Genomic DNA, 21,213 nt, shown 5'->3' on the forward strand with positions numbered 1-21,213 from the left:
ATTCGATTGTGTAGGTTTTATACCTCCATGCAAATCCAGGATTTTTATGAAAAAAATAGAGAAAAACAACAACATTTTCTCTAATCATATGACAATAAATAAAAAGAATCAGAAAAAATATATTATCCCGGACAGCAACTTTTAGCGAAAGTTTAATGGCGACATTAACTTTCTGGTTTTCCGCGCATTTGAATTTAATCATTTAAAATCTGTGAAAATAGTGTTGACGTTTTCAATATTATAAGCAGGAGAAAGAAGCGATATTTCCGAAATGATGATTTTGTGATGAGAAATAAATTGTTTGGAATATATCTAACTTGTCTTCTCTTTTTTAGCAACTACCCATGTCTGCCGTCTCTTTTCATAGCAACCATCGGTGGCTGCCGTCTTTTTCATAGCAACCAACCGTGCCACCTGTCTTTTTCAAAGCAACCGTCGGTGGCTGCCGTCTTTTTTTCATAGCAACCACCCAATGACTGTCACCCACGCTTCTGCACGCACCATAATTTATCCCATCAGGTAACGAATTCAACGTGTCTGATGTTTTTGATATTTTTTTTCTCGATTTGTGATCACCTTTTTTTGTCTTTTACATCCAATCCTTTCAAATACTTTTTCGGGATTTTATAAGTTTCTAAAGAATAAAAAAAAATTCTGTTATAATCGCTCAATGACTATTTAAAAGATCTAAAACAGTCATAATCCAATGTGGACTACCAAATCGACAGAAATCAATCAAGTTGTACCATTCTAACTTTCAACCAATCAGTTTGTACCATTCTAACTTTCAACCAATCAGTTTCACTATTATATTATTTAACCAATCAATTTGCACCATTTTAATTTTTTACCAATATGTTGTAAGTTATAAGTAACGGTAAAAACTTGTCATAATGACGCAAGTTAATTTTAGAACATAATCACCGACATGAAAAATGTCAAAATATTACTTATCAATATATACTAATGTGAACTATCAAGTAAAATTTACAAACAACACCAAATCAAATTTCTATGGACAAAAGCTTTTACCTAGCAAATTCTTAATATGTTTAGTTTGAATGCCTTGCACCAAAACAAAATGGGTGTTGCTATTTTTGCCAGGCGATAAATTCACTACAAAATAAAAAATAAACAATTTCATTAAAAAAAGATAAGGTCAGTGAACTTATTCATCCCCAGTCTTTGTTGTCTTGATTTTTTATTTCAATAGTTGCTAAAAATATTACTTCATACCAACTTTTCCTACCTGTTTCGCAAACTCACGCAGTCGATGATATATCGCTACTGGGATAGCAGCACGCTATTGGTAGGTTTAAGGACAAGGACAAATGAAAATCAAATTACGTCATTGACTTACCTGAAGTACTAGAAGCAGCGGCTTGCTGCAAGTCTTGTGCAAAAGCTTTGACATCGACACCAAATGATTCCAGGTTCTTCACGATAGTTACCTGAGAAAAATATACACTTTAGTTGCCATCACATGTCTTGTTGTGTTGCGAAGCAGAGACTACCAGAATTATTGTGAAGGAGTGATATTACAGTCTCTGTGAAGGACAGATTTTACAGTTTCTGCGGAGGAGATCTCGCCATAGTTGAAAAGAAAAAATAAATCCGTTGCCTTTAAACTTAAGCAAGTACGGAAAAGAAACCTTTTAAGCAGTCTCTGTAGAGGAGCATAAGAAACTCATTGTGAAAAACAGATGCATCCTCAATGGAGGAGAGACTTCAGGCATTCTCAATGGAGGAGAGATTTCATGCATTCTCTATGGAGGGAAGATTTCATGCATTCCCTATGGAGGAGAGATTTCATGCAATTTCTGTTGAAACATTTTCCATATTCTTTCCAGAGAAGTTTTAATCTGAATAATTTACACAAGCCGTGTGCAGGTAAACGAGTCTTTCATCTTACACTGCAATAATGGAAATAACTGACGAAGTATTCTTGCATGAAAAATAAGATAAAAGCAAGGGGAAAAGACAATTACGAAAAGATTGCGCATCATAGCAAAAGACAATAGCCACTTCTGGATAAGTTTACCTACACAAAAGCAAAAAGAAGTAAAAAACAGGGAGTAAAATAAAAATGTAAATAAACACGCTATTGTAACCTTTTTATTTCCCATCCTCTGTTCAACTGAAACTTCAATCATTCCCATCTTTCCTTTTCTAAACAAAATCATCATAACGTTATTGTTTTAAGGCTATATATACACTGTATAATTGTAAAGATAATTACGGCTGGATATACACTGCATAATTGCATTACGGATAGTTAAATTTAGTTTGTCGAATTAAATTTTAAAATAGAAGAAATTGAAACGTGAAAATAAATTTGTGGACAGACAGATTGCTTTTTTATCCCTTCTCTTTTAAATATATATATATTAAATATTTGTAAAATTAAACTTCCACAAAATATGCGCAGCGTAAAAAATTACGCATCTCTTCTGTAAATGAAAAATGTCCCCTTTATTACCAAGAAAAACAAAATTATTTTTGATTAAAACTTTTCATATTCCGAAGCAGATTGTCTTTGCAAACAAAAGATGGCACCCTGTTTACAAGTTGTAACGACTGAAAGAATTACAAATTCGTTGGAATTTCTAAAAAGCAAAAACTTATTTTCACGTTGAAAAAACATCACTTTAAATTTTGCTGTTATTTGACAAGAAATGGTAGCATGTAAAAAAAGGGGAATACCCGCACTGCATACGCACTTCGTCACAAAACACGCTCCCCATTAAAGTTTAAATCTCTACTTCTTATAAAAACTAGTAGCGACATACTGCTAAATAATTAATTTTTTGCTCAGTCATCACAACGATCCAAAATGGGGCGGGGAGTACATTTCAAAACACAGTTGTCTGAATACTGAAGCAAATAAATAGAAGAGAATGATCACGTACATTCATTTTATAAAAAAAGAAACATAACTTAATAGCAACCTGTAGCGAAAATGCATTATTAACATTTCAAATTATTTCCAATATGGTTTTTTCTTAAATTTCTTAACGACAAATACATTTCTTTTACATTTAAAACAAATCTATTTTTACAAAAAATGTCGAAGGAAGAGCGTAAACACATTCCAAGTTTTTCAGAAATATTTACAAAGTTTGCGGACAACACAACAGCGCATGGTTTTGCACATATAGCATCAACGAAGAAGTGTTTCGTCAAGTTTTTTTGGTCTCTCCTCATCATCGGCTGTTTAGCCTACTTATGCTATCAAATCCGAATTTTAATTTTACAATGCTTGAAACGACCAATAGCAACAAAAATATGGCTTGAAAATGAAGATGGCCAAGATTTCCCGATTGTCGCCATCTGCAATCGGAATTCGATTAAAAAGGACAAACTACCGGAGCTTTTGAACACACCGGCGTTCAAACCGAAGTTACAAGTGTTTGCTAAACTACGCAACACAACTCATGTGACGTCATTGGCTCGGCATGAATTGTTCACGCATTTAAACCAAGCCACAAGTTTGATTGCGACACAAAATGGCTCGATGGTTTACCAATATAGTAACAGTTTTAACGAGACCATACTGTCGTGTTCATACGCTCAAACATACGACTGTAAAAAACACGTCCACTGGAGACAATTCTGGCATTGGAAGTACGGAAGCTGTTTCGCTTTTAACACTGGCGTTGACCAAAATGGGAAAAAAGTCAAATTATTCACAAGCAAAGCAGGAAAAGGGTACGCCTTATCTCTAACCATTGGCGTCAATCAAAGTCAGTACATTAATCAAATAACCAATGAAGTGAGCGCTATTATGTACGTGGGGGCGCATGGCGTGAAAGAGTCCTTGTACAATGAAGGTGTTTCCTTCCAGCCCGGTCAAATTTACTATGCGGTTATCCAGAAGAAAAAGCGCATAAGGGTAGATCGTTTTAACAATAAAAGTTGCATTGATCACTACAAAACAAAACGAAGCTCACTTGACGCTCAGCCACTCCTCACAAAACACAGTGTAGATTTGTGTCAAGAACAATGCTACGTCAGCAACTATCAACGATTGTGCAACTGCACAACCACATACAATCCCGCAACAAATAACTATCCCCCATGTGGCCACGGAGAATCATCTTGCATGGGGGACGTATCCGCCATGTTGAAAAACGAATCAATCTCATGTCTAAAGAAATGCCGATACGCGTGTGATAGCACGCATTACTCTGTGGTGTTGACATCTGCGGGATATTTAGTTGGTAGCGAGAAGCAAAGAAATCGAGATGATCTGTTAGACGTGCAGGTTTATTTCAAATCACTCGAAGTGGAAGTTACAGAAGATCACGTGATTTATACGCTGACTAATCTTCTTTCGGATATTGGTGGCCAACTTGGTTTATGGTGTGGCTATTCCGTTCTGACAATCGTTGAAGTGTTGGGTTTGTTGCTGTTGACTCTACTGACGAGTGTGAAACATTGTCAAAGAAACTGTTGCAATAAGAACAAATAAAATACTGAACAGTCTGTTGTTCTGTTGTTTATTAGTGAGGAGCATTAAAAAACAAAACCGTTACAATAAAATTATCAAACAGTATATTGTTCTCTCGTTTGTCTTGCCTAACTTTTTGTTTGTTTTTTTTAAACTATTTTGTGAAAGAAGCAGCCATAAATAGAAAATTTTGTTTTATACTTATCGCCGGAAAAATCACTTCATAATTTCACTATCACTTGATGATATTTCTATTTCAGTTTGCGCCTTAATTTGATTGTTTATAGCCTGGAAATTATAGGGTTTAAATTGTCTTACAGTATACATTGTTACTTGGTGAAACCTACGTCAAAACAGAAAAAAACAAAAACGCCGCCGTAAAGGTGGCAGAAAAATGTCACACCAAAATATACGCGTTCAGAATATTTTTACTAATTTCTCTCATACTTTATTTTTAGCATTGGTATACATGTTACACGGTCATATAGTAGTAGCTGAAACATAACATATTTGACTTTCATAAAAATCCCGGGTAGATGTTATCGGTGACTAAACTGTTAGGGAACGTTTATATAAGAGACCAGAAGGATCGATTGCCAGGGCGGGACGTTTGCTGGGATATCACCCTCACCAATAATTTTACTAAAAATCACTTTGTATTTTAATCGAAATTTTTGTCCCTATACAATTTCGCCCCATCCTGGCTAAGCGGGACAACTTCTCAGAGAGGACGTTTTTCTTCATATAAAGACACCATGCAGAACAAAAGAGATATTTATTGCATATTTTAATGGAAATAAAAAAGAAAACATTCCAACAATTTTTTTCTATAAAAAAGGGCAGATCAAAATCATCCTGGAAAACGTCGTGCCCTCCTTCCATGTAAACTCCCCCCTAGCGTTAGACTTAAACAATGAATTTCTCAAGCTATCCAAAAAGGAAAACCATATGTTACAAAAACATAAAAAGTAAGTTTGATCCGCCCTCGTTAGGTTAGTGTGTACCGGTATAGAATCACTTTCTTGGCAATATAGCGTTTCAAGATGTTACATTAAAAGCAGTATCATGCCTTCTCCGAAAATATAGCTCATTATATTGAAAATTCTCAACGATAAAACCTACGTCCGACAGATTGAATTGATTGGGTAGATCCAGAGTTGTGTGAATAACAAGTGAACTAGTTGATCTTTCATGAAACGCTTAGCATTTTTAGGATTCTATTTTTCGAAATACGTGGTCTAATAGCATAAAAGTTGACTAAAAGGTTGAATTTTTTAAAAACAGACCCACCGTTTTGTTTGAAAAAGCAACGCTTGTTGGTGAGAGACAAGAGAGAGAAAGAAACAAGAGAAAGAAAAGAAAACAAGAGCTTGGAAATTAGGTTGCTTTAATTTAAGTGCTTCTTTTGTCGAGAAAGAATATAAATAACAAAGAAGAAATATATGTAAAAATAAACAAATAAAATCAGATAAAAATATCAACTGTGTCTATTAATTTTTTTTCGCAAAAAAACAAACAAAACATTTTGTTTGGAATTCTGTTTTCCATTGGGCTCTAATGCATTAAGATTTTTTAGTATGCAATACCAATAATTAAAAAGAGAAAAAATATTTATCAAACAGGTGAGAAAAACATTCAATTCATACAACAAAAGAAAAACAGTACGAAAAGCATAGTTTCCACTACAAAAGTAATCCTGATGTCAAACAACTTTCGACAGCATTCGAAACAGAACAGGGATCGTGTATTGGACGCGTATTGTTCTGCTTGAGAAATAATCGAAAGATGAAGAATAAAAAAAGAGAAATACAAGTGAAAATGTTAAAGAAAATCTTCCACAATTTCGCTTCCAATACGACAGCTCATGGATTTCAGTTTATTACATCCACAAAAAGATGGTATGTGAAGTCATTCTGGCTGCTTGTGATTTCAGCAAGTTTCGCCATGTTTTGCTTCCAAGCGAAGAAACTGGTGATACAATACCTAGATGTTCCCATCATGACGAAGACTTATATTGAAGATGCAGGACTTCAACATTTCCCACTGGTTGCTGTGTGCAACAGAAACGCAATTACTAAGCAACAATATCCAGAACTACTGCGTACTGACGCGTTTAAAGAGAAAAAGAACTTACTCAAAGGGTTGAACGGTAAAGATAAATTAAAAAATAAATTAAAAAACTTTTTTCACTTTTATCAAGGAACTAATATGATAATTGCGCACAACGGGACCTCCATCTATCAATACGGTCACAGTTTCAACGACACCATACAATCATGCGTGTACTCTCAAGTAACAAATTGCAAAACAAAACAACACTGGCGACAGTTCTGGCATTGGAAATTTGGGAATTGCTTTGCGTTTAATAGTGATATCAATGAAAAAGGAGAAAAGAGAAAATTACTGCAAGCTCAAGTTGGAATCAACAACGCCCTAAAGTTGACTATAAAAATCAACAGGGATGAATATTTAACATGGTTAGCAGATTCAATTGGAGCTGTCTTGCATGTCAGTCCACAAGGTAAGGAAGTGGACCTCCTTTACCATGGCGTTTCTTTGCAACCCGGTAAAGTGCACTATGCAGGCATTGAAATATACAAGCGCATCAGAGTGGATAAATTCAAAAACAACAGTTGCATAGAAGATTACGTATCTATACAACCTCCAATAAAAGCGCAACAGAAAATAACAAAACATTCGAAAGTGCAGTGCCGAGACAACTGTTTTCACCGTCGGTATGAGTTGCTATGTAACTGCACAGTGGACGTGCGTCACGCCGTTTTTCACCCGATATGCGCACACGAACACGTCGAATGCATGGTTAATGTAAGTATCCTGTTGAAAGAAGAATCTTGCTTCAGTACATGTATGGCTCCGTGTAAGGAGATTAACTACCCTGTCGAACTTACTTACGGTGACTATAACGATCATAATGAGCATAATTTAAGAAAAGACGACGTCTTAGATTTGTATGTTTACTTCAAAACATTTGAAGTGAAAGTTATCGAAGACCAGCTGTACTACACATGGGGAAATTTGCTAGCTGACATAGGTGGTCATATGGGCTTGTGGTGTGGATACTCCTGGCTGACCGTCGTAGAGTTCGTCAGTTTGTTCGTTATAGTTATATCAAGGAGTGTGAAATTACTATTCTAAGAATAATATCCATATTAATAATACCCATATTTGGTCTATTGGCCACAATCAGAAAATCTTGAAAAACATAACAAATGCGGATATATTTTTATGGACACGTTCATAAATTACAGACAATGATGTTGCACCCAAAAAAATAAGAAAATCAGATAGAGATAAAGGTTGTTATACCTCTTCTAGTTACAATGTTTGGACTATGAAGTTTGGTACTGAGTAAGAAACTAGTTGGTATGGCAACAGTAAGAAACTCGTTGGTATGGCAACAGTAAGAAACTCGTTGGTATGGCAACAGTAAGAAACTCGTTGGTATGGCAACAGTAAGAAACTCGTTGGTATGGCAACAGTAAGAAACTCGTTGGTATGGCAACAGTAAGAAACTCGTTGGTATGGCAACAGTAAGAAACTCGTTGGTATGGCAACAGTAAGAAACTAGTTGTTATGGCAACAGTAAGAAACCAGTAGGTATGGCAACAATAGTTTTGATTATTCATAAAAATTTGAATTCAGAGAAGAGATAAAAAATTAACATTGATCTGTTTTAACCAACTTTCGCCCAGTTGGATATCATTTTATTAAAATATTTTGTTGTTAACATGAAGCATCGATGACCAGTTAATATAAATTTGTCTGCAGGACAGTAATTAAATTGATTAGCAAGTTTAGCAAATTTTAACATCAGTTTGATTTTAACATGTTATATATTTTGTTATTTGATAGTTATTCCACCAATATATGGAGGTTGTAAAAAGTACCTCTTAAAACTATGAAGACATATTGTAAGTAGCTAGATTGCCTGTCCTTATTTTATACCGTCTTTATAAGTTTGGAAAATATACGGATACACGACATAGTTTACATGCGCTCAGCCCGGTGCCATGATTAATTTTTAAACCTTCACTGAAACTTATTCCGTAAAATAACAAAAATAATTATTTTTTTCTATGACATGATAAGTACATGTTGTAACGTGTCTTTTTATTCCAGCTGAAATTGTAGAAAAGTTAAATTTTGAAAAATGCCTGGTCTACTGTTTATCATTATATTATAAGCATGCAAAGTTTTAAATAACCTTCCATAAGCTGCGTGTAGTTAACCTGCCAGGGAAATCCGCGTCTAAACGTCACAAGCAACTGAGGAACTGTGTGACCCGGCGTTAAATGCCCTAAATGCGCTAAATAAGAGCCGCAAACTGTGCCACGCATCCAGATGAATCGCTTTAGTATAGGTATGCAGATGTCGTAAATCGAGTAAACATTTGAGTGTTTCGAGTGTAATATATTTTAAAAAAATAACTTTTCACGCAACTGTAGCCCAAAATGGCCTTCGTGGCTCTGCTTTTTACGTTATTTCGTCGGCATGTCAAGGCCAAAATTTTTTTTACAAAATCCGGCGTCATGATTGGTTACCACACGCGGGCAAAAATCAAAACAAAGTTAGTAAAAATATATCGTATTTGGTATTTCGTGCAGATATATAAAATTTGTGCACCCGTGACACGATGATTATCTTGCGGACAGACAGAATACGCCTACTATTATAAAGGAAACGTTGCATAAAAGTTACAAATTATTGGTGCATAATTCATAACACAACACCTATCTCAACAATATTTCTGGATTATTCGGTACTTTTATCTTTTATCTTAGACGAATTAATTAAAGATTTAAGTTATATTACCTTATCTAAAAAAATTCATATGGGTTCAGAATTTTGTTAATTTTTTGTAAATTTTGGAAAGCTTTATTTCTGGCAATGCACAATGCTCTTCGAAATTATTGCAGGACTTCAATTTTCGAAACCGTTATAAACAGTTAAGAGTTTATGACTGAATTGCTTTCCTGCCTAACATTTTGTGTTTTTGTCCATAAACAAACAAACCTTAGATTTTAATACCTGTCTTAAGTAGAACCTGAATATCTTAAAGAGGTAGATACTGGTATCCTTGTGATAGAGCGTTTGCTTGCAGTACGGGAGGTCTTGGGTTCAAACCCCGGACGAGTCATGCCAGAGACCATAAAAGTGTGAATCTATCCTTTCTGCTTAGCACTCAGCATGAGAATAGGATTGATATCTTAGGTGGTTGTATAGTTGAGCGATTGCTGTGCTTGCACGACTTTCGTGTCTCAAATGGGAGCTTTAATTGCACGAGGACGCCATTAGCAGGACCCTTGTTGATAGCAGTAGCAAAAAGAAACTGAAGAGGCTATCCTGGGTAAACAATTTCACTAATTAATTTTTACAAAAAGGCAAACATGAAAATTTTTGGTTACAGGTAGCAATAAAACCCTTGCGGCTTAAACACTTGCTGCGGGTAGAACCTGAATATTTTACGAGATAACACAAGACAAAAGGTTATGGAGGTTTAAAAAAATCACTTCCTTTAACTTGCTTCCCATAAAATCTTTTAAAATATTCTGGTCCTGAAGATCTGCAGAAAATGCTTCAAGTAACATACCACACTGGACAAGACGCGCCAATTTTTCAATTTCTACTAATTTCTAATCAGTTGCTGGCAGGCGTGTGTACATTGTTTTTCGGAAGTATATTATAATTTATTACTTTGTTTACGTTGGATTAAAAAACTAAAGGAAACCACTACAACTTACTTGATGATTGGTTTCTTTCCAGGAAGAGTAACTTCATGACACATATTCATGTTGTCCAACATTCTAAAAAAAAATTATTTTACATATTTTATCTTCGATAAATCAAAAAATTCCAACCAGAGTTAAGATATAATGTATACAAAGAAATCTTAGAATATAGTTGAGTGAACTGAACGCCAGCGTCAATGGCAGTTTTAAGGACAGTAAAAAGAAGAGTAGCTACCTAACTGCATTTAGCATAAAAATTATTGATTAAGAATTGTGTTGTAGCCAAACTGCATTTGGTTACTTTTACTCTTTAGCCAGATAGGTAAAGAGCTAGCTAGCCACAACCCCAACATAAAAATAAATAATGTTGTGGATAAAAAACTCTTATATAAAACTGATTAGCAATAACTAATACTAGCTGGCTTTACAATGCTCCCTCAAAATGTTTGTTTGTAGCTAAAATCCTAATATTTTACATATGGCTAGAAAACGTGACAATATATTTATTTTAACCTGTGAAAACATTCAAAAAAGAAATATCACAAAAGCTTTTAAAAAAGAAATAGGTCAAACAGACGTACAAACCTGACTACGATTACTTTCAAAGTCAAAATTGCCGTTGTCAGCTTGTTCTGCGTCGCCTTGTTCTGCGTCGCCTTGTTCTGCGTCGCCTTGTTCAGCTCACGAAAATCTTAGTTATTCAATAATTGTGATTCGCGATTATTATGCTATGCGCAAGCATATGTTTTTTTGTGCTTATGAGCGGAATCAGCGATTGAGATTACAAGGTTCATATTAATAATGATTTATTGAAACAATAATGCATTTATCTTAATCATTAAATTTATTTACATTTTAACTAACTTACTAATGATAACAACAAAAATAGCGACACATACTGCGCTATACTTGCACATAACTGATTCATAACAACAGTATTACCTGGTAAGTAGTTGATCCCATGTGAGAGATTCTTCATAATCCTTTTTACCAAACAAAACATCGGTCAGTAATGCGTCTAAGTTGACTTTCTTCTTGTTTCGCAAGTTCATCAGTTCCTTCTCTTTCACATATTCAGTAATAAACTTTCGAACTTCAGATGACGACAATGCATTACCTTTACTGAGTCAAGATTGAAGTTAATCATTAAAAAATAAGCTATTAAAAGGAGTTAGCAATTACTAAACACGGAAGCGACAAATCAATTTGAAAAGTAGTGGTTGGGGGTTGTTGTGTTTTCATAGTAACCATTTTAAAATTGGGTTCATAAAAAATGGTGCTTGCCCACCTCCCACTTCAACTCCCCTACAAATCCTTCTTTTAGTTTTACCGGTCCAGAAACAGACTTTTCAGCTAGGTGTAATTTCAGTAGCCGCTGCAATGGAATGCAATGTTTTCAGCATTTAACATCCATCTTTCCTAAACTGTCATAGAATCCAGCGTTCATTATTACTTACTTTTAAAGTTGGATCAATGGTTTGAACTACGTTCTCTGCCAAGTACAGACAAAAAATTTAAAATTTTAAAAGCTGTTATTAAATATTTGCTACAAACTGGGTAAAAATTGATTCTATAGTCTAGTCTATTTTTAACCTCGTTTTTGTCCCTTCCGCCATGCTTATCAAATGTTCATTTTTCAACATCGTCATCAACTGCAAATCAGGAGAAAGAAAATGAACAAATAAAATGCAGGGTTTCCATCTTGCAAGTTAAAATACATCACATCAATTTTTTCAATTTAAGCAAATAAAGTGGCACTTCATGGATACTGACTTTGATCTTGGTTTTGATTTTGTTTAAAGTCAAAACTAATCAGCTGCCATACTTGATAGTGACTGTTCTGAAAATTTAATTTTTCTTACATGTCAGCAAAAGGATTTAAAATTCGTTTTATGAAGTCTATATTCTGAAGTTACTAAGGTATGTATACTTCAAGGAAACAAGATCAAACAAAAAAAGCAGAGCGCTATCCCATATAAAACAAGCTTTAGCAACTCAACATTAAATATAACATACTTCAATCCAACAAGCTTAAAGAAGGGATTCGTTTTCGCAGATACTCCATACAACTCTTTGATTTCTATACTTTTGTTACTTCTTGTTGTTTCTTGCTCCTCTACCAGTTTAAGTTCCTTTGTTTCTTTCATTACATGAGCAAAGTCTGATGATTTATAACAGCGAAGCCTAAACGAAACTCCAGTTATATTTTATATGAATATGATCAAGTGAAATAGCCGTTTATAAAAATACAAACTTTTCCCCAACTTTTTTTCATTTATCAATGCAATTTTAATTTGCTGCACACATTTTAAAATTTCTTTTGCAACTTCAGTTTTATCTTATCACCCTCATTATAATAATATTCCTACAGGACAAACTACAATTATGGACAAAATATAATGACTAATTCCAAATTTCTCCGCCAAAAGTGACTTTCTATATTATAGTTTCAAATTTGAATTTGTCAATGTTTAGGTTATTATCTTAAGTCCATTCTCTTGAAATATGCTGATGTCAGCACGACCGTTTCTCCCGAATTTTGGGAATGCTTAGTCCCGAACTTGATTATCTTGTTGTGCAGGCGCAAAAGAATAACACGAGCAAACTTTAAACACTTTTATAGCGACTTTGCATCTTGCTGGCTGCCAAGTGTTGCCAATAATTTTGCGCACAACAACTTTTACACTGTGATCTTCATGACAGAAGATCACTAGTTTATACAGCAATATGTGGTAGGCTTGTTGTAACAGTTGACTTAAATGTTAGGAAAATTGGCACACTCTTAAAACATATAAAAAAACGTTTATAAAGCGTAAACAAAAGTAAAGCATTACATTTCATTTTCAAGCGTGATAGCAGTTATAGATTCTACACCTTTTGAAAGTTCTTGAACTTTTATCATTCCTCTGCTTTGCATCTCTGACAAAAACTTTGACATCTAAAATGGTGTAAACGTTTTTGAGAAACAAATCCAGCAAAGAAGGTACCTTTTTCAGAAAAACGAACTCAAAATCTCTAAGTTGCAGTAACAATAATCACAACATCTGCATAGAAAAGGCAACTAACAAAGTAGATTAAGAAAAATTAAAATACAGCAACATTCCATGTTAATAACATAACATAACGGAAATAATAAATACCAAAAGAGAAACAAGAAATTACTTTTTTGTATGATGATTTTTTGACTTCAATTCGTTTTCCATCTGGACTGATAAAATAACATAAAAAGGAAAACCAGTGGAATCAATGTATATGTAAACACTAAAGTCTTTAACTTTATATCTAAACTAAAATAAAAAGATTCCACTGAAGAGAAAAAGAAGTTTATAAAAGCCAACCAAATCAGTGTTTTAGCATTGTACACTCCTGTAAACATTTTTGAGGACTTTATGAGAATATAACTGCTCTTACCACTACATAGAAAAAATAAGACCATGAGATTGTTCACAGTATTATACTTACCATGCAGCGTGAAGGTACTGACTTGAAAACGTACTGACAAGAATTGGTAGCTCCACTTTCTTTGCATCCAGTACAGCTTGACAAAAACAATTCTCAATTAGATTATCCATCTCTTCTAAACAAAAGAAACATTAACATCATTCTCGGGTTAACGTCCGTTTTCCATGCTAGCATGGGTTAGACGGGGTATATTAATGAACCTCTTTCAATCTGATCTAGACTATGTTAGATCTAAACTCAACTTCCTCTGTATAAAGTCTGTCCTTATACCCTCCTGCTAAGTCTTTCTCGGTCTGCCTCTGTGCTTTGCCCTAGGAACTATCAATTCTCTACACTTTCTTACATAATTATCCTCCTCCATTTTTTCCACGTGCCCCAGCCAATTCAATTTTCTTATCTGGATAACATCTTTAATTCTACAGACACTTAGCCTGCTTCTTAGCTCATCTGAACTCTTTCTGTCTCTCAGACTGGCGTTACCCATCCACCATCCACCTAACCATTCTCATATCATTCCTTTCTAAACGGTCAAGATCTCCCTGGTTCACTGCCCACGTCTCACTACCGTACAACATAACACTTCTTACACAGGCCCAATACAACCTACCTTTTACCTCAATTGACAAGTCAACAAAGGAAGTAACTCTCTGAACTTTTTCCAAGCAGAACCTATCCTGCAAGTAACCCTTCTTCCAACACCCCCTTCACTGCCCAACATATCACCTAAGTAACAGAACAACTATCTCTAACGAGCCACTGTTGTACATCATTAAAGCTGGAAATACTTCATTCTCTATAATCTCACCTTTGCAACGCTTGCATACAAACTGAATGTCAGCTCTTAACCTTCCACCAATACTACTGCATTTCTTATGTACCCAATGCTTGCAAGTCTGACAAAAAATTGAGTTATTACCAACCCCTTTCCTGCAAACTCCACAAGGCCACTTTCCAACTACAAGATCACACTTGGCTGCAATGCTACTAATCATGACTTTAGACTTTGCTGTGTTCACCCCTAGCCCTTTCTCTTCTAGTCCTTTCTTCTACTTCTCAAACTTTTCAACAATTCCTCCATCGACTCTGCTATGAGAACCAAATCATCTGCATACAATAACTCCCATGGACAACCTGTTCTGAACTCCATCGACAGCACTTCTAAGACTAGAACAAACAACAAAGGACTAAGTACAGAACCCTGATGTACACCAACATTTACACTAAATTCATCACTAAGTGAATCGTTAATCCTGACACGACTTCTAGCATTGCTGTACATAGACTCTACCATCATAACTAGCCACTCATCCACACCTAATTTTCTCATAGCCCACCATATAATTTTACGTGGCACTCTATCAAAAGCTTTCTCTAAATCTACAAAGGCAAAATAGAGAATCTTTCCTAAATACTTTTTCTGAAGCTGTCTGAGTAAAAATATTGCATCTGTAGTGCCACGCCCTGGAACAAAACCAAATTGCATCTTATCTATATCAATTCTTTCTCTAAGTAACTTATCAATCACTCTTTCAATAACTTTCATTACTTGATCAACCAACTTCAAACCTCTATAGTTACCTCTTTCTAATGCATCACCCTTGCTCTTGAAACAATTCACTATTACACTCGACTGCCACTCACTCGGAATAGCACCATCCTTTATAATCTGATTAGCAAGACTTGTAATAAGCTCAACTCCGATATATCCAGATGCTTTTACCATCTCTGCAACAATACATGATACTCCTGCAGCCTCCACTACCCATTCTGTCTTGATCTGCATAGCTGGCCCTTCTACATCATCATCATCAGACAAATTATCCTCATCCCAATCAAACTCAGTGTTAAGCAATCTCTGATAATAATTCTTCCAAGCTACCATTTTCTCCTCCTCTGTGCTAGCCAAAACACCTTCATCATTACGTATACACTTCTCAGCTACAACATCTTGATTAGTCTTCTTCATTTGCTTTGCTATCTTGAATACCTCATTGCGCTGGTCTTCCCTTCTTAACACATCTGCAAATCTGTTTCTCTTCGCTTCTGATTTTGCTTTATACACTGCTGTACCAGCACGACGCTTAGCTTCTAAGTAAATATTTTTACTACCATTGGACTTTCACTCTTTTAAAAGTTTCCTCTTTTCCTTTATACACTGGTCAACCTCATTATTCCACCACCAGGTCTGTCTATGTCTAGCTGGTCCTTTTGTCCACCCACAGGTATCATCAAAAGCTTCTAGAAGACAATTCTTCAAAGTAGTCCAAGTACTTTCAACATTGTCACTATCACATTGACCATTGTGGGCTAACTGCTGAACTTTTGCACTAAATTGTCTCGCTACAATCTCTTCCTTCAGCTTCCAGACTTTACAACGGGGCCTGTACTTTCCCTTGGCTTCTTTAACATTCTTCAAGATAATATCACAAACCAGCAACCTATGCTGGGAAACACACTCTTCCCCCGATATAACTTTCACGTCCTTCACCACTTTCTTGTCTGACTTTCTAACCACCTGACTCATATGTTATCAGCCTACTCTGTCTCTTACTGAATGATGTGTTGCAAACCACCACGCAGACATTTGTCACTTTGAGAGGGATTTATTCTTTTTTAAAAAACAAATAAAGGAGCAATAAATAAATGAAAAAATAAATAAATAAATAAATAAATAAATAAATAAATAAATAAATAAATAAATAAATAAATAAATAAATAAATAAATAAATAAATAAATAAATAAATAAATAAATAAATAAATAAATAAATAAATAAATAAATAAATAAATAAATAAATAAATAAATAAATAAATAAATAAATAAATAAATAAATAAATCTTACCTTGAGGTGTTAACGTTAGATTTTCACTTTGTTCTTCAATAGGACTGTCACATGTATAATCATCATTACAAAGTGCTACTGAAGACTGAATTTTAGAATCTAGAATTTCAAAATAAGAAATATAAAAATAAAAAATTCAAAATAGAACTTTACATTAATGTAAATTAATGCACGTTTATAAAAAACAGACAAAAATCATTTCAGGCTCCTTTAGGGGAGATGGTGTAGTGGTATAGTGCACCTTAAATGCAGTATTTTCAGTCCATTTGGTGCTATCTACTGACCACTAACCAGCTTGTGTGGCAGGTAAGCAAGTTAGAGAAATGCTAGACGTATCTCTGGTGGTAATGTAACATAGTTACAGTCAGAGGAGAGGAAGAGCCAGCCGTTAGGAATCCCCAAATGACATTAAAACTACCCGTTACTTACTTACTTATGAGTTAGTGCAAAATAATACGAAAACAAAAAAAATTGTGTAATTAAAAACACCATACCATCACATGCATCCTGCTCAATGATCGTATCTGGAATTTCTGCTGGTATTTCGGTTTGGTTTTCCATAGAAACTGAATGACCTTCCACACTGACATCAGGTATCACAGGTAAATCAGTTTTGTTTCCAATTGCCCTACAAAAATGTTGCAAGTGTAAGAGCGTATACACTAAAAACAAAATGTCAGGGACTTTCATATTTAATTTTATTAAAATATTATATCTTATTCATTTATTACATTCATCTGTTCACACGGATTTGATTTATGTGTTGATTTAGTTGTTTTTTTCATTGTATGTTTTTTGAATCTTTTTGAGCTGTGGGTCAGATTGATTCATAATGTAGGCATTGTGGAAAGTGCTGTTGGCACATTTTTTATTTTGTTTAGATGTTTTTTACTTGATTTACATCTCTTCTAAAGTTAAACTGCTGCACAAAACTGTTCAAGTGATGCTTTTTCCAACAGTTTTTTTTTATCATCCCCAAGCCTTTTATCTTGAATGAATATCAACTATCTTCTCTTGGAAAGAGATTTCTTTTTTGAATATATTATTGTTGTTGATATGCAAGCGGGAGCTCTCCTTCACTGCTTTTAGAACTTTTCAACTTTCAGCTTGTGCAAAGCGAAATTGTGGAGCTTGTTTGCTACGCGAAGTATACCAAGAAAATTATTGAGATCTTTGAAATTTCGATAGAAAAAAAATTATATAAAATCAGCGTTTTTTTTTTACAAAAGGGTAGGTTATTTTTTTGTCTACTAGAACAAATAAGTTTGGACCGAACAGCTGTTGCAGCAGAAGAAAAGTGAGTTGCGAAGGTATCGATGATTTGAAAGTTATTTTTACATTTTTTCCTTGGTTTGATGTAGCTAGCTAACTAAATTACTTTTTAGTGCCTGTGGCCATCATGAAAAATTATTTTTGCTGTCACCCTTTAATCGAATCATTAGCTAGCTAGCTAGATAGCTGCCTCTAGCTACAGTCAGAAGAAGAAAATTCAATTCATAATGATTAACAAAACTTTTCTTTTTAAACTTTATTATACAATTTTTAAATATTTCCTAAAACTCAAGCTGCTTCTTTTTTTTTATTGCATCGTGGAAATAAATTTAAGTCATCAATCCAAAACAGCAGGGAAAAATACTTCTTCATCCTTTAAGGTATTTGCTCATTTGTGGTTAAAAACTTTTGTACTGTTGTCGCTACTTTTCACTTATATATGTTCTAAATCTGAACTATTTTATCAGTGCCTTTACCTGGAAGTTTTACTTTGTTCACCTACTTTTGCATGTTGTTAAATTCTTTAACACTCGAACCGCACAATACATTTTTCAAAGAAAACTTTGTCAGAGGAACATTGGATTGTAAACCTTAAAATACTTTTCAGCCAAAACCAGTCGATTTATTAATTTGTTTTTTATTAAGTCACAGTTAAAAGTTCTTGATGGGGCTTGATGATTATCAACAGTTCCCAAATGTGGATGGCTCCTTGAAATTAAATTCTAGTGCGGCAAAATTGTATTTCGGCAAAATAAAAAGTACGTTCGAAAATCAGTATGCCGTTTTGCAAAACTGAGTGTCAAATGATCCTATGTTTTGTCCCATCATGACAGGGAGAGGAAGGGTGCTAACAGGCCCATATCCCCGTGAACATTTCTGCCTCTGGTTCTTTGATGAACAAATTTTGTTTGCAACTTGCGAGAATTCTTGGCAACCTTTTTTTAATTTCTAGTTTAACATGGCTCTTAAAATGATTTTGATAAATTTCTATATTCTGTTAATGCTGTTATTCATTGTTTAGTATTTATTTATTTTTTTATTTAAAATATTCAGGTTCTAATTATTATGTGTTAAAAAGGGGTTTTGTTAGCCTTTCTATTATTCTTCACTTACCATAACTGGTCGTTCAAACAATGATAAATAGTTACTCTCTTTCCTTGTGGACCATCATTGAGTATATCCTGACTGGAACATGTGGTGACTCCTACTGCAACAGCAGAACTAGAGAATACAAAACCACCAAAATTATGAACATTCTAAAAGCAGGTTAAAGAGTTTTTGCACAAAGAAATAATACCATAGAAATATAAAAATAAGAATTAATTAAACATATGGTAATGCATTAATTAATAACACTGAGGCTTAATTTAACTTTTAAGACAATTTTGGACTTTGTGTCTTTCTGCAAGAAGGGCGACTTACATAGGAAAGAAGTTAATCAAGAAGGGCTTTTATTTAAAGGGCAGGGCATTTATTCAAAGAAGTAACTTATTTTATTATTAGGAAAAAAGTGGATTAGACAAAGTGAAACATAAAAGATAATATAACTGAATCCGGTAACAAGAAACTTAATTGTTGAAGAAGGAAAGAGTTTGAACATCTGTAAAATTTTTAAAGAAAGAAAAAAACGCAAACCTTTTTTTGTTACCTTGAAGTACTCGGTTTTAAATGCTTTTTCCTTTTATGACCTTAGTAATTAGGAGAAAAATTAACTGATACTTATACTACAGTTGTAAACCGCTTGCATTTAAAAAAGTTGGTTTTTTTGTTTTGGATAAATTAGCTATAGATAAAAACCTAAAATAGCAACATAAAATACATGCATGATTTTTTAGAAATCAACTTCATTTTTAACTTGTCATCTCTTTTTAACATATATATCCAAATTATTTCAGAATATCAGTAGCAAAATTAAAAATCGTTTTTTTCGTCCGAAACAGAAGCCAAATTTTTTTCAGTTACATATAATGAAATTACAAAAAAACAAACCTGTTTCCTTGTAAAGTTATGAAGCAAACAGAATTACAATTAAAATTTGGGATCTCAGCTTTGGAAAAGATGACGCCAGGAAACATTAAATCTAAAGCAATAAAAGATTAATAAAGTTTTAATTTTTACTGGTATTTTAATAGAACGCAACTCTCAAAAAACAAACAGCAAGGCCTGTTTTATTAGCGTAAAAGTTTTCTAATTTCATCTGTTGAAATTAAAATAATAAAAATGAAAATGATATGCTGACATATGACACCTTACCAGCTCCTCCAGACAACTTTGAAAACACATGCGGGAATGTTTTGAGTGAAAGCTTTAAACAGTTTCGATGCTCCCACAGCAAATATACTAAAACATAAAATGGAAAAATATGCTTAGTTCTTTCTTAGTGAGTTTTAGCACACTTGTTAATTTTTTAAGATGTACACTAAAACAAATTTGTTAACTACATTCAGTGTGTAGAGCTGTTCTATCGCCTACCTGCTTTGTTAACATATTTGAGTCAATGCAAATTATTTAAAATGTTTATTTAAAAAGAAAAAAAGAAGTCATGCTTCACCTGTCGGTAATAGAAATCCTTCAGTTTCGAAAAATATTGGATTTTTTTGTAAACAATAACACGTAATATTTTTTTCTGTGTACGTATAGATCTTCATAACTGTCATTTCATCTTTACTTGGAACGAGTTCTGAGAGTTCATTGGATGACAAATGTGGAAACGCTTTAGCAACATTTTCTCGAAGTTTGCGTCTAAAACAAAAGTTTGTTACGTTTGATTTGACAATTTTTGTCAAACTATGATAAGTACAACTAATGCTGTACGTTTTTAGTCTTTTAAATAACTTAAAGGAATTCTAGTTATTACTATTTAATAGGTGCAAAACATAAAAAGAGAAACATTACCTTTCCGATCCTCGTATTGTGGTGTTTGATCGAACTTTAAATGGTTTCCTGAACATATCATTGACAGTGATTGATTGTTTGTAATTTTTTTAGTTTCTAAGGTAAAAAACAATATAATCTTTAATTTTCGTTCAAGTTTTTTCCATTCAATTTTCAAGCAACCTACTTTTAAATTTATATTTATAAGATTAATTGCTACGAAAAAAAAGTTTCTGTATTGAATAAGACATCTTGGATATAGTTTTAAAAACTCAAAGAGAACAAAAGAACACATGCTTTCCGCTTTTATATGATAATTATTTCTTAAAAATAAATATATTAACTATTAAAATAACTTTCGGTTGCAAAACATTCTGGTTAGATAAGTGACACAGACTTTATTTAAAAGGAGACATAATTAAGGTTATACATATATATGACGTGAAAGACAACAGAGGTAATGCAATTTTTTCATAGGTGAAAACATTTTGAGACCAATTTATTTTTAGTAGAAAGAAAGCTTACTGCTAGCTCAATGGTTTATCACCTAGTCTACATAATTA

At 33.7% G+C, this 21,213-nt stretch overlaps 1 protein-coding gene across 1 annotated transcript; it reads right to left on the minus strand.

The window, feature by feature from the left end:
• Positions 1 to 74: 74 nt before the first annotated feature.
• Positions 75 to 20,788, minus strand: LOC130629428 (eukaryotic translation initiation factor 2D-like). The gene is made up of 17 exons (XM_057442609.1): positions 20,672 to 20,788; positions 20,328 to 20,518; positions 20,030 to 20,116; positions 19,766 to 19,856; positions 18,890 to 18,997; positions 16,999 to 17,132; positions 16,505 to 16,603; positions 13,663 to 13,777; positions 13,363 to 13,408; positions 13,035 to 13,138; positions 12,217 to 12,384; positions 11,143 to 11,322; positions 10,213 to 10,275; positions 2,112 to 2,169; positions 1,361 to 1,451; positions 1,033 to 1,116; positions 75 to 634 (listed from the first exon to the last, which is right to left on the minus strand). The coding sequence occupies exons 1-17, from the start codon at positions 20,725 to 20,727 to the stop codon at positions 573 to 575; spliced, it is 1,737 nt and encodes a 578-aa protein (XP_057298592.1). The 5' UTR covers positions 20,728 to 20,788; the 3' UTR covers positions 75 to 572.
• Between the last annotated feature and the right edge of the window lie 425 nt (positions 20,789 to 21,213).

The sequence above is a fragment of the Hydractinia symbiolongicarpus genome, chromosome 2, assembly GCF_029227915.1.
Source record: "Hydractinia symbiolongicarpus strain clone_291-10 chromosome 2, HSymV2.1, whole genome shotgun sequence".
Classification (NCBI taxonomy): Eukaryota; Metazoa; Cnidaria; class Hydrozoa; order Anthoathecata; family Hydractiniidae; genus Hydractinia; species Hydractinia symbiolongicarpus.